The sequence below is a fragment of the Eucalyptus grandis genome, chromosome 9 (genome assembly GCF_016545825.1).
Source record: "Eucalyptus grandis isolate ANBG69807.140 chromosome 9, ASM1654582v1, whole genome shotgun sequence".
Classification (NCBI taxonomy): Eukaryota; Viridiplantae; Streptophyta; class Magnoliopsida; order Myrtales; family Myrtaceae; genus Eucalyptus; species Eucalyptus grandis.
The window spans coordinates 35,770,666-35,785,579 of NC_052620.1; the positions used below are offsets into that span (position 1 = coordinate 35,770,666).

The 14,914-nt window shown below is 41.3% G+C and overlaps 1 protein-coding gene across 2 annotated transcripts; it reads right to left on the reverse strand.

Moving 5' to 3' along the window:
* Positions 1-2,948: 2,948 nt before the first annotated feature.
* LOC104419571 (glutamate receptor 3.6) lies at positions 2,949-7,917 on the reverse strand. 2 transcript variants are annotated; one of them, XM_018862766.2, is made up of 6 exons: positions 7,100-7,917; positions 5,635-6,995; positions 5,278-5,555; positions 4,428-4,459; positions 3,908-4,314; positions 2,949-3,695 (listed from the first exon to the last, which is right to left on the reverse strand). In XM_018862766.2, the coding sequence occupies exons 1-6, from the start codon at positions 7,374-7,376 to the stop codon at positions 3,216-3,218; spliced, it is 2,835 nt and encodes a 944-aa protein (XP_018718311.1). In that variant the 5' UTR covers positions 7,377-7,917; the 3' UTR covers positions 2,949-3,215. The 2 variants fall into 2 exon arrangements, with proteins under 2 accessions (XP_018718311.1, XP_018718312.1); XM_018862767.2 differs by having other exon boundaries at positions 5,641-6,995; positions 7,100-7,915.
* Between the last annotated feature and the right edge of the window lie 6,997 nt (positions 7,918-14,914).

Sequence of the window (14,914 nt, forward strand, 5' to 3'; positions counted from 1 at the left end):
TTTCCGTTTCATTTCTATTCAGTCTCAAAGAAGAGGGTAACGGGATTAGTAACCTGTCTGGACGTTGGAAATTTAGGATTTGCAACAAGTTTAATAGGTACTCTATCGAATCCGTTCCCCACCTCCTTTCTGACGCTTCCATCCACCTCTGTTCGTCAACAAACCATTCCTCGCCTCCTTTATTGCTTCTCTCTGTCTAGTATAGAGGTCCTTAGATTCTGAATCCGCAAGTGAACAACCATTGATTATGCCTGAAAAGTGAACCTGTCATATATGCAGACAGCAGATCCCTGCGAACATATATAACCAAAGCCTGCTCCCTTTCTGCACTCGCCCACGATGAGAGAGGACAAGCATCATACTTTACGCTCGGTTGGGTGAGATTATCAATTATCCACCATCCGGGCTTCTGTAGCAACAGAGTCGATATGGAAAAATGTGCATGTCATAATAAATGCCATCAACCCAATCGATCCATGGCCGCACAGACAGAGTAGGTCTGAACTGACCCAGCGGATAAGACTCCTAAGATTTCCCTAAGACCTATTGTGGAAATTCTTGATCCACAGTCGAACTGCGGTATAATATTCAAATGCTTGGACAATCCTCCGTATATGTAAGCTGGAGTTTTGCCTAAAACCAAAGAGTGGAAATTGATTTCAAACGAAAAAAAAAAAAAAAATTGGGTCCACAGGGGATAAGCCAAACAGTGAATGAGTTAGCACATGACAAGCACGACTGATTAACGTGAAAAATTTAACACATAACAAGCACAACCAATTAATGTGAAAATTTTAATCAACAGGATAAATTATATGGAAGTATTTTGTTAATTAGCAAAAGCATCAAGAAACAATAGAAGAAGCGCACTGAAAAAACGCATCATATCTCTCATTGGCAAAAGCCCCTGAAGTTTTAACTTCCTGGATCTGTCTAAGCATTTCTTCATTTGCCCTACATGACTTCAAATGCCACATTGCTGTTCACGACTTCCACAAAGAAGTTTGACCACACTCTCTTGACAATAGCACACTTGTCTACTAGATGAGAATTTGATTTACAGGAATTGGTTTACAGACTTTATTAAAGGATTTCTTTCCGCTAGTGCTAGGCTGATTACATGCATTTGCGATGTCCCGAGCTAGAAAGTCCTGCACATTGTGTAGGGCTTCAAATGTTGCAAGTGCTAATTTCAAATCATGAGTTTGCTTTATTTACATAGTCTCCCTCCATCTATCAGCTTGAAATTCTTAGTCCGACATTCTAACATGGTATCAGAACCAAAGTTAATTTCGTATTTATGGTCCCCCATTGGTCAACTCCACTTATCATTCTCAGTCCAATTTGCATGTGAGATGGAGTCCCACATTGCTTGTTTGCAGTATTATATTGTTGCTTATCTTGAGGGTTATACAATCCACAGAAGAAATAAACCAGTAACTAAGGTTGTTAAAAGATATTAGCTTCGGAATATGTTCAGGTCTTTTGTGAGATGTTATATACCAGTAAATAGCTCATTTGAACAGAGGAAGAACCACCGACCAAAAAAAAAAAAAAAAAAGAACAGAGGAAGAACCTATTTAACAAAAATCTGCGGCATTTAATTGATTTTATGTGATTTACCCGTCGTCCATCCTTGCCTGAGCTTCAATATAAGACAGCGGCGCACGATTAATGACACTATATGTTTGTCTTGTATATATCATCTCTGCTCCAGATGTCATTTCCTGAAAATGGGCAATGAACTATGTTAGAAACGAAATTGTTTTCCTTTCATTTAGAAGATCAACCACACCAGGCCGAGAAGTTTATGATCATCCAGCACATGAACTATCATTTGTGTATTCTAGTGACGTTGGGCTAACAGAAGGCGTGAAATCCCTCATACACAAGGCATGAGGAAGTATGGATTGAAGCAACGATCTGTCAGTTTTGCTCCGGTATCAAAGAGAAGGTTTTAATGCCCTAAATGACATTTTACCTTCTGTCAAAGGCATTGGTAGCATATCATTTTGGCGCTCAACAAGGTGAAGAGGTGTGCCCCTTTGCACCGCCTAATCTTTAAGTGGTGCAGAAGGGTGCATAGAGTTCGTCAAATTAGCAATTCCTAGGCGATGGACATCATTTAAAAAAAAATCTTGAGAAAAAAAAGCCCGGAAAACTCAGAAGAAATGCTGGCTTCACGTCTTCTCAGACCAAGAATACAACTCTGGTATAAATCTTGGCCCTCCTACTCCATAGCATGTGAAAGCCAGGTTGGTCTGGTGTGCTTGAGGAACAAAATTCTATTCGGAACCCATCAATCTGGAGTCAAACCACAACGTGAACAATGTCGGAAAAAATTTGATCTTAGCAGATGACCTTTCAAAAAGGTAATGGGAACGCCCTTGCAGGTGGGTGAACCCTTTAGCTATTCACGTTTTTCATTGTTTTGCTATGCCTTGCTTAGAGGAACATCGTGTCCGCACAGGTCTGCGGATCGGTGAACCTTCCCACATGCTTGAGTCGTCCTATCCCCGCCAAGAGGGGTTAGAGAAGGCGCGGATCTGAGGAGTCGAGACAGGACACCTTGTATTATTCATATCTCATTGATTATTACTCCGTTTAAGATGAAAATTTCATGGCCAAGCAAACTCATGACCATTTACTGGTTATGACTCATCAATACAAAAAACTTGGGGGATTTTCATGCAGCCAGCATATATTCTCCCCTAGATTTTGCTTTCAACTGGTAAAAATCGATATTCTTCGTATCGCTAAGTCCTTGCCAGTCTCATTGTGCTAAAAAATGAGAAGCAGAAGTTTGATCTTATCCAATTTGCCATCTGCGGAGACATGTTTGATGGATGACATCAGAATGCAGCGTGCAGACCAGTTCTTGCTGCTCTAACAGAGACTAGACAGTGACTAGGAACCAATTCTTCTGATTCCATCATAGACATTTCAGATTTCTACATAGTAAACTTAGCCCACTGCATAAGAATTGAGCATGTTTATATATGATACAAATACTTGGTCATGAAAATTTCCCTGGAAAGCATACCCTTAACTCAATTTTTCTTTCAACCAAAGAAAAACTTAATTTCTGCCTCGCAACAATTTACAGTTGTCAATAAGTATAGACATATCTATAGAGTATAACGAGGTTTGATATCCCATATCAGAAAGATTCCACGTGACTAAGAGTGAAAGTTCTGAGACGGATTTACATTTACCTAAGCTTGGTTAGCAGGATTAAAGTCGTTTGAAGAGTATTCAATATGCCTTTTCTTGGTACCATTCACCGATCCTTCCTCATCATTGCTTCTGTTGGAGGCCTCCTCCATTTGCCTCCTCTTGGACCTGCTTTTCACCACCTCTTCCTTCTCGTCGATGAAGGAGAGAAACGTCCGTAGACGGCTCATTCGGGAGCTCGAGGTTGAGCTCTCTGGTTCCTCGGAATAGTGCCGACCGAACTGGCGGACCATCCTCAGGAAATATATGATGAGGGCCAAGAAGCAAGCTGATCCGCACAGAACGAAGAGGCCCCAGAAGCTTTTGAGGTGAAGACGGTCGAGTGCGAGCTTCGTCCCTTGTGATGTGCAGGCACTTCTCATTAGCCATTTGTCATGTATCCGTTGGAGATCACCATTTTCCGAGAGCTTCAGGATTGCCGTCGACATATCAACTGCCAAGGGTGAGTCCCGTGGAAATGCCTGGTCATCGCAATATATTTACAGACATGTTAGAATAATGATTCACAGAACAATATATCCCACGCATTGACAGTATTGATATATTCATTTTTAATGATACAAGATCAACAAGTCATGCATCTGTCACGCGTGCTTCGCCTTTTTCCATGGACTAGCTACATTTTTTTATCTGATACTTTCGTCAAAAGAATAAAAAAAAGATCGATACTTACAAATCCCCATCCATTTTTGGTGAATTCTTGACCCACAATGCTGAATTCACATCGAGTCGAGAGAAAAAGCTCGATATATGCACGCTCATCGATCACCGCAGCGACTCCGCCTTTGCTAGGACCATCTCTCAAGGCCTTGGCATAATCTTCCGGCATGATGAGAGGAACAAGTCTGGATTCATGAATGCCGAGTTCCTCTATCAAATAACTGCGGACGAAAGATTCCTTCTGGTATCCTATGGGATCGTTATTCGATACTAATGTTTCAATCCCTTTGATAGGAGAAGAAAGCTGCTGGACTGTGAGAATGGAGGTCAGACTCGCCGTGTAACTTGAGTTAATGATAAGAACCACAAACAGCCATATGATCAGCACAAGGCGACCGAGCACACTCACGGTATTCTCTCCTGCGCGATTGCGAACAAGATAGCACATTGAGTTTTATAGAGAGAGGCAATTTCTTGGTACTTGCGCACACGCGCATATATGTCTCAGAGAGAGGGGGGAGAGGTTAACTTACTATGAGCAAAAAACCAAGTTGAAAAGCTAAACCTGCGGAATGAAAGGATAAGTGAATTAGGAATCATCGGGCGGATGCAGTCGTGTGTATACTGCAAAATGTCAATTTTCCGTTCTTCATTCTTTTGGATACAATAAGAATATGTAGCTACAGATGCCATTCTCTAGGACAATAAAGTCTCGACATCTGCAACTGCAAGTGTTTATGTCTATTCAAATGTTTTGAACAGGTTACCTCATCTACCTCCACAACACTTAAGCTCCCGCAATCAGCCTGGTCGAGCTCTTTTAAATTACAAATGTTACTCGTCTTCATGGATTATGACCAACCAAAATCGTGAGATGACACTGAGGGGTTGGTTTAAGTGACCTATGCTTGCAGCCAGCTTCTCAATACTCACATTGCTACACGACCTCATATTGATTCTCATTCTTTACTCAATCTCGCTTACCTAGACTATCTAATCTAGTCAAACTAGGAGCTGTAAACAGTGAGCTGATTTCAAGTAAATCAAGAATCTCATATGAGGACTTAAGGGCTTGATCATGACCGTGGAGTGTTCATATCTGTCTTATGTGTTCGAGCTTGCCAATACTCAACCAGAGTAGCATGTGTATTAATTAGAGCTGTGAGTATTTAGACGTTTCTCCATATTTTCCATCGATCCGGGTAGAACTACAGCAGTCAGTGATTGAGGTGGAAACACTAGTCATGTGGGGTTCGCGATGGAAACACTAAGCAAACAGATTCGCTCTCACTATGTAAGTGATTGAACCCTAGCAAATTTTGCTCAATGAACGAAATCTTTAGTCTGTCTTATGCTAGCTATGAAAAATTTAAGGCCACTCACCAGAGCATAGTGATAATTTGTCTCCTAAGAGGTCCACGGAAGTCATTGTTCAACCTGTGCTCCAGAATCCACACTACTGAACCAACAATGAGGAAGAAGAAGGCCGTCACGCACCATAGCTTCCAAGTAAATGGCTTTAAGAAAGCCCACGCATTAGAGTCCTGTTTCCTGACAGGGGCAACCACGACTAGCCCGGACTCGATATATGGCTGTGTGAAATCCGCCATCTTAGTCCTGTTGGTGGTGATCGCAATATCTCCTACTGCAGCATCAAAGGTCTGCAGAGAGGGCAAAAAACTAATCACTCAAGGAAACAAGTGGCTAACAAATTAAAACTCGCAAGAGATCTTTATTCACACTAACGCCGGTTGTTATCAATCGAACAAGCTCCGTGGCACTTGGGTTGCTGTGACCATCCCCGAACGGGATGAACTTATAAGGCACGGCATAAGGCAACAAGTTCAAAGCGGCTATGAAGACCTCGATGCAGTAACCAGTGAACATATCAGGTTGGCCTTCTGCTGGCGACACAAATTCACGGTAGCTAGCTCTGTACGGGACTCCAATCTTCAAGTGCCTACCATTGTCTGGGAAAACCCAACCACGAGGCTTCTGTGTTGTTTCTCCAGGCCAGATAACCGGGTACAATTGCTGGCTCGCGCTGGAACGATTCGGAGGCCTTGTGTACAGCATCTCGGGAGGCACAACCGATAAGCCAGAGTAATTAGACCAATAACCGATCCTCCTATATCCATTGCCTGCCACATTGATAATTTCAAAAGCTGGATGAATAAGGTTTTTGTCAGGAGTGAATTGAATAGGGCCAGTTATGCCCGTCGCATTGACTTGAAGAATGGATTCGCGCAGCAATTTCCCTCCGTTGAAGATGCTCATAGCATCAAGGTGCAGATTTCCCCCTTTTAGCCCGGTCAACCTCGAATCATTTGAAAACGAAATGACTCCACCCTGATTGAAAAACGTGTCAAGTGCTCGAGCAAGTATCCAAACTGTGTCATACGCATATAGGCCGTAGCTACTCAGTCCCAACGTCTTATTAGTCGAAAATGTGCGAGTCAAATTGCTCCAGCGAGAAACGAATTTCCTCTTGAGTTCAGTGTCTGGCGTGTATGGAGTCAGCGAAAGGACTCCCTCATACATCTGCATATCCTCCGAAGAGAGGGGCGAGCTGGACTCTAAGATCGTCGAAAGCCAGTTAGTTGTGATCCAAACATATCCATTACCCATCATTCCAAGAGACTGGGCCACTTTAAGCACCTGTGGTCCCCGAGAGCTGTAAGTGTGAAGAACAATGATGCGCGACTCCATCAACGCCACCTTCACCAGAACATCAGTTACATCGTCCTGAGTCGCATCAAGGCTCATCGGTGCCTTGAAAGAGATCTTGCAGCGGTGCTCCGCAAGCTTGTCTGCCAATGCAGCAATACCGTTCCTCCCGTGGTCATCATCAACATAGATGGCCGTCACTTCCCTCCATCCGTAAAACTCCACCATCGCCGCTATGGTGGCCATCTGAAACAGATCGTTCTGCGCGGTCCTTATGAAGTAAGGGAACTGAAGCGAGGCCAGGGTCGGGTCCGTGGCTGAAAACGAGAGCAGAGGGACTTGCAATTCATTCGCAATGTGCGATATCACATGAGCAGTGACCGAAGTTTGGGGTCCAATTATGGCGACGGTGTCACTCTCCATGAACTGTAAAGCTGAAAGGAAGTATTCAATTCAGCTACGAACTCAGAATCTACTGACGCACACACACTCCATAACAAGCATAAACAGACATCACGACAAAAAAACATGGACTTACCCTCAACTATGCCCAGAAAGCCACTGTAGTTGGTGTCATGTATCATGACCTTCAGCTTGGTTCCACCAAGAACTGATGGGTCAGAGTTCACATCCTCAACCGCAGCAAGAACAGCCACTTTAGCCACTGAGCCGATCAGGGTGTTGACAGAGAAGACACCCCCAACGTTAACGAACTCCGGCCTTGCGGAAGCATTCGTGCTGGCTCCGAACAAGCCCGACCCACTTTGCAAAACCAGCAGCGCCACGAGCCAGACCATGCCGGTGCTTGTTTGCATCCTCCTAAAAGGCTTCTTTTTGCCCTTGCCGCTAAAAGCGTACACCAAGCTGGCCCAACCCGCACGAGAAGTCACGAGAACGACAGAAAGAAGCTATTTTGGGAGTTTAGCGACAGACCCTTTTGGAGAACATGCTTGTTCAGAACCAGAAGAACCCGATCTCTCGCCTCTAAACAGCCTAGGTCCGAGAATCAGGCTAACGCCTAGTAGGAGCAGCAGCCTAATGAACTAGCGACGCCTGAGACAAGAACAGGTAAAACGATAGTGGGGGTGTGCGTGTGCGGTGAGAGAGCATTTCCCGGCTTTGTCTTCTGATTGGTTGTCGGGAGATGATTTTTGGCTGGTCGCTCTAACGAGAATCCAAAGATCTTCAGATGGTGCTTCGGGAAGACAAAGGGAGAGAGAGGAAGTGGCCATCCTTGGTGATGCAAGGCAGATGCTGACACCGATAACCACCCGACAGGGCACGAAGCTCTCTCATTCTCTCTCTCTCTCTCTCTCTCTCTCTCTCTCTCTGCGGTGGTCCTAGCACTGATTATCATTCTCCTGGCATCTACCACGCCTTCAACGCGGCCCGCCACTACACGCCAATTTCCTGTTTCTACTTTTTTTTCCATTTCTGAATTCTTCCAAAGCACACACCCCCCCCTCCCCTTTTCATATTGAATATAACAGGAAGGGTTTCGTCTATTAATTTTGTGAAACGACTGCGTGACCTTGGCCCTATCAAGTTCTGATTCCGCCCGCACTTGGTTGGCTGCGATGTTCACATTACCGTTGAAAAGTCTCAATTACTTGGCATTTTCCCCGTGTCGAAAGGTAGCCAGGGAATCACCGATATAGTAGTTAAATCATGCAATAACAACCGCGTTCAGTGTATGAAAAGAACATCGATCTGACAGCAGCTACAGCCATGCGAGCTATTACCGTCATTATATTATTTTACTTATTTTTACCCCTATCATAGCCATATTTTTCATACGTGGGTATCTCTATGATGGTGGGAATATTTCTATGCCTTTTGACATCTGCGGCTCTCCATAAAATATGTCTTAAATCAAAGTCCGAGCTTTGTTCGAATAAAGACAGCTCCCTTATATTATTCTTTCCCCCCTCGAAGGTGCGCGGTCCACCAACCACGAACCTGTTTGCTTTCGCATTTGCTGGTTCTCCTTGATCACCTTTCCAGTGATGCTCCATTCGCTCGCCTGAAATTGAACATCTCGTTGCTAGACAACGGTGCATCTTCCTTCAAATGATGTGATGGATTTCGCATGGTGTATCCTCACGGTTCGCAGAACCGGACATGACAAGCCATAAATTCCCAGAATAACAAGCATCGAATTAGGTAGAACAGTAAACAGATTGTGCGGACGACGCGGGAAGGAACTTTTGGAATCCCACCCGGACGGCTTTGCTTGCCATTCTCTCAACGAGGGGCCCAAGGGCATGAATGCCCCCGTTAATGGGGGAACCGCTTTAATCTGTTTCTGCAAATTACACCCTAATCCCTGATTTGTCATCGTAATTTACAAACAAGTGGGTATGTCTCCCACTTTTTTCGCTTTCTTCAGACCTTGGAGATCTCAAAACTTTGACCTTTCTGTCCATCGCGAATTACATAGGACCTTTTCAGTCGGCGGATAGTGACCATGAATAGCCCTATGTACTTTTTTCTCGGATTTCAGAATTTAGAGTGCGTTTATATTGTTCAAAACTTCACGATGAAAAAAATTATTTTTTTATTAATGTCATTTTTAAGGAAAATAGTATATTTTCATTTGCTTTGTGATTAGAGAAAAATTAATCTAACTTGTTATTTTCACCCTATGGAAGGCGATTTTTAGATATTGAGAAGTTTTCTGTCAAGTTGAAAATTAATTTTTTGAAAACACTTTCCTTTCAAACATCCACACTCTAATTAATATTATATATCTTGGCTCTGAAGTCAATTAACATGCTTTGAAAAAAGCCAGCAAACTCCGAAGAGCAAATGGGCGAGCTAGGGAATGGTCTTGCATCAAAAGGCTCTGACCTGCTCAACGTTTATCTAGTCTCAATTGAAACAATTTGATGTACATCTAGACAACGATTGGCCTGGGTAGCATATTAGATTCGACTTTCTGCTTTGTTCCGAACATGCTCAATGAGTACTTTTATTTGAAGGTGTTGTTACATTTTTTACTCAAAACTTTCCTTCCAATTATAAAGAAAAGAAAGCCTATAAAATGAAAAAAAAAAAAAGTGTGTATAATTTTACATTTCAATTTTTAAATATTCTAAAAAAATTAAGGATGGTTAGAATCAAATAAAAATCAATTATAAAATTACATTATTTACAAAATAATACACAATAAAAAAAATTACACAAAAAAAGAAGAATAGACTAAGAGATCTACCCTACTAGCTATAGAATGTTCGATTTAAGACACCTACGAAACATTAACTTCTCAATGAGCGAGTCCCTCAACGCAGCTCCACCATGTTCGTGTAGAAATGCCACTAGGTGCAAGTGGGGAAACCTAAGGCCGGCGATACTTTTAAGACTAGGCATGTGTCTTCCACAGAGTAATCAAGATTTTCTCCGACAGAAAATGGATCGAAAAAACGAAAACTCACGGTTAATCGATATTAGAAAATAGACCTTATGGATGTGGCCATCCTTTTTCAAAAGTATAATTGAATGGCATATTCCTTACGTCGGCAAATAGTTACATGGTACTTAGTCAAATCATGCAAATGGAGGGAGCCAAATCAGACACCAGAAACATAGTGAGGGAGGGGTACGCTAATGAGAAGTAAGCGTGGGGGTACGTGACACGTGGGGTGGAGTAAATATGCATCTACCTTTCTTGAGAACATGTACCTCGTAATGTTACGTCGCGTCCGTAGGATCAGTCAACATGTTACGACAACCGCAAGCCCCTAGAAGAACGGCATTGACTTCTTTTGACTCTATACGTTGCAGATACGTGCGGTGGAGCTTTACTGCGGCTCAAGGAGGTGCAATGCAGCGGGACAATATCAGTAACGACGGACATCCAATTGCCCTTCCACCAGAAAAACCTTTGTCTGCTAGTCTGCAATTGCAGCGCAATCCCCAGCCTGTCGACTTTTTAGAGGGTGGATATTTCCCGCTTTTTCCCTTTCTTCAGATTTTGGAATTCTCAAAATCGAGATAATTGTCCAAAAAGCTTTAAAATAGAAAATCTAGACCAGAACATGCTCAGAAAAGGCCATCGATCAGCCTATAAGCCTAACGGCTCGGAAAAGCAAACGGCCAAGCCAGGGAGGGGCCTCACGTTAGAAGTCTCCTTTCACTCAACTTTTGTCCGATCCTCGTCGAAACATTGTGAAGTACATTTGAGCAATGGCCTGTCGGAGCGACATGTTAGATCCGATCTTTTCCTCATTTGTGGACACTCCAAAAAATTTATTTTGTTTGAAAGTACTATTACTTACCTTTTTGTAATTATGACTTTCCCTTCAAACTGAAAAAGAGAATTCTTTAAAATCGAAAAAACCGTATATTGTCTCCCATGTTGATTTTTAGGTATTTTAAAATGGTAAGGGTGATTGAATCATCTAAGTCAACTATAAAAGCTACAATATAAACAAAAGAAAAAAAATTCATCGAATGGAAATTTGTTATTCTTGAAATTAGACCCTTTTTAAGTCTCTCTCTCTCTCTTTAAAGAAAAGAATTTAAACGGAGTTTGAGACATGTTTTACTTGCTATTGGAATGTTGGGTTTAACCGCAACTCTACCAAGTGCGATCAAGGAAGACTAAGACTAAATGGTACACCAATAGTCAAACCCGCCTTTCGTAGAGTCATCGAGATTTCTAAAATCGAATATAGATTGAGGAAATTTGTAGCATTCATCTTGCAAATTAGGTTGGGCCACTCAACTAACTGCATAATTGTTCTTTGAATGGTGGATCCTTCTATATTTTCAATATAACAAGTTCCCTCCGTACAACATGTTGCCATCGAGCTTAACTCATCCATCAAGTGCTCAACTTATATAGTAAAGTATTTCTACATGATTCCACTGAAGAAATAAAAAAGAAAGTAATTAGTGGGAATTATGCCATCTTTTTTTTTTCACCGGCAATAAACCTAATAAAAAAAAAAGTAGGGCACCCGCAACCATGGTCGAAATTTTTTTATAAACAATTATCTCGCTATAGATACATAATAAATCACCTCAAAACTTGCAAATGCAGCTATATATTCAAAAATCGTGCACCGTACATTTCTAACCAGCAAACCTATAGAATGAAAAATTATAAAATTGTAAAAAAGAATTGAGATCCGTCGTTATAGAAATCTAAAACCTAACAATCTTAAAATGGCAAGTTACAATTAGGGTATACATGATAATCATTATATTTTCATTCCAAAACTATTTTTCTATTTCAAATTTATTTCTAGAACAGAAATCTATTTGATAAAACTATTTCATTTTTCTAATTTTATAATAGATTTTTACTCCAAAAATAAATTTGGAATACAAATGAAAAATAAAAACACTTCTCATCGTTTATCCTTACTACTAGCCGACCATTGTCCACTGTACGCTCAATCGCCATCCATCGACCGATGTCCGCTACCGCCCGCTGTCTACCGTTGTCGTCCACCAATCATTGCTCGTCATTCATCACCGCCATTCGTCGGTCGCTTGCCGCCGCACATTGCCCATTGTTCGTTGCTACCTGATTGTTGTCTACTATAGCTTGATGTTCACTACTGCCCAACCGTTGTCTACTATCGTCGTCCGCTTAGTCACTTGCTGCCACCCACTGTCCACTAGTCGCCCACCACTGCCAATCTCTTACCACCGCCGCTGCCGCTGTTCGCCGCCACCATCCACTCGTCGCCCAATGTCCATCACTGCTTGTTGTTGCCGTTTGCTATTGTCTACCACTACTAGTCACCATCCGTCGCTACCTATCGCCAGCATCTGTCGATCTGCCACCACCCGGAAGAAGGAATTTTTGTATTGTTGTCAAACGAAATTCTATTATGATGTCGTTATCAAACATGAATTTTTGCTTAAAAACTCATCCAATAATTGAAATTGAAAAATCTATTTTTCTTTCAAAAATCAATTTATGGCCAGAATAGCTATCATTCGCACCCTCAAAATGATATTTGTTAATGAAAATGTTAGGATTGTTTCATTTTACTTTGGGCTTCACAAATTATATAAGTAACCTAAGTTTTTCAGTGTGAGCATGGCTTGCAAGTGATTTACCGAGTTCAACTTTCAAGTTTACACCGTAAACTAAATCTAAAAAACCTTCCCCAAAAATTCTTAGTATGTTGGGTAATTATGTAAATTTACTAAATCACCTAAGGGTATAAAGAAGAAAAAAATGCACAATTATTTATTTCTTACAAGAAGCGTTCTAATCAGCCTTCAGAACTCTACAATCTCAAATCCGTCCCAATTCTATAATGTCTTTACCAAGTTGCCCCAAACTTGTCCTGTTGCTCGAAACGCTAAACTCATTTACATCTCGTCTAGGTACGGTGGATTAGGTACTCTATTATATCCGTCCCACTTTCGTACCTGGTAAAAAATCCTATTTAGAATGTCTAAGCATTTAAGATTGATTGCAACCGTATGCTAACCTTCTACTCCACGTATACTTTTACGTATAAGTAGAATACGCGTACTTTCACGCAAAGCACACGTGCATGCGTGATTTTTCCAAAAGTTTCCGCCTCCCGCACTTTCTTGACGTAGTTGTACTCAAGTACATTCATGCGATACTTGAGTACAAGTACATCATCAACAACTTCGTTTCACAATTTTTTTTCTTCAGACATGTCGAGAGTCATGTATATGCCAAATTGCATCCAGTTCATTTCATATTCACATAAATAAGTATAACATTATCGCGAATTTTCATTAGATAGCACGAATCAGTGACATAATTAAGTAACTACATGGTAAAACGGTTTTCGTATAACATCTCGTAATTTAACTAGTCTTTTTACTATACATGAGTTTTTTCCCTGTTCATAATAAAATTATAAAATAATAAATCATTATAGCTTCGTACTAATATTATATTGTAATAATGCCGAAATTCTTTATTGAAACGTTTAAGGATAACGACAACACACACAGCGTGAGTACTTAGGATAGATGTTCACATCCTGTTGAAAAGTATAATCACTTGGCATTTTCCTTATGTCAATACATGGCGGGACAATATCGATACAGCTATTTAACCATGTGTTAGCAACCACGTTGAACATTCAAAGAGAACATCATTGCGACGTCAGTTACGACGCAAGCTATTACTTTTACCCCTCTATTATTTTATCTATTTATATCTCATCGTGACTACATTTTCTATTAATGTGAAAATATCTTTATACCTTTTCACATCGGCAGCTCTCAATAAAATTTCGTCCTAAATCAAAATTTCAGAACCTATTCAAATAAAGATAGCTCCCCGCTTTTCCTCTTCCCCCCTCGAAAACGCCACGTCCACCAACCAAGAACCCGTTCGCTTTTGCACATACAAGTTCTCCTAATTCCTTTCCGATGGTGCTTGATCCGCTCGCCTGAAATTGAACATCTCTGTTGCTAAAGAACAGTGCCTCTTTCTTCAAACAATGTGATGATTGATTTCGCATGGCGCATCCTCACAGTTCGCAAAACCGGACATGACAAGCCACAAATTACCTAGAAGAACAAGCACCAGATTAGGTAGAACAGCAACTGGAGATTCATAAGTGAACGAGGGACCGACGCAACGAGGAACTTCCAATTGGAATTCCCATGGAACTCCACCCAAGCAGCTTTGCTTGCCAATCTTTCGATGGCCGGGGCCCACGTACGATTTGCCGGGGAAGGGGGGGGCACGGGCATGAATGCCTCCATCAGTGGGGATCTGCTGTAATCTACGTCTCCAATTTACAACCTAATCCCTGATTTACCATCCTAATTTACGAAGGTGGGCATGCATATCTCCTACTTTTTTCGCTTTCTTCAGATCTTGGAGATCTCGACCTTGACCTTTCTGTCCATCGCGATTTACGTAAGACGTTTTCATTCGACGGATGCTGACGGTGAAAAGTTACACATACTTTTTTGTCGGATCTTTTAATCACCGAAAACTTCCTAATAAAGACCATATTATTTTTATGAAAATCAATTTTAAGAAAGATGGACAGTTTTTATTTGTCTTATTATTTAAGAAAAATTCATCCAAGTTTATTATTCTCGATCAATGAAAAACAGCTTCTGTATATTAATAAGTTTTCCGTCATCCAAATATCAAAAAGTTAATAATTTTTAGAAAACAGTTTTTCTTTCAAATAAATGAACTCTAATTAATATTACAAATCTCAGCTCCGAAGTCGATTAACTCTTTACTTAAAAAAAAAAATCCAAACAAGAACATGCTCAAAAAATATCATCAACCTATTGCCCAATGGCTCTGGAGAGCAAACATGTGAGATAGGGAATGGTCTCACATCAAAAGGCTCGGTCTCAATCGCAAGAACATGCTTGG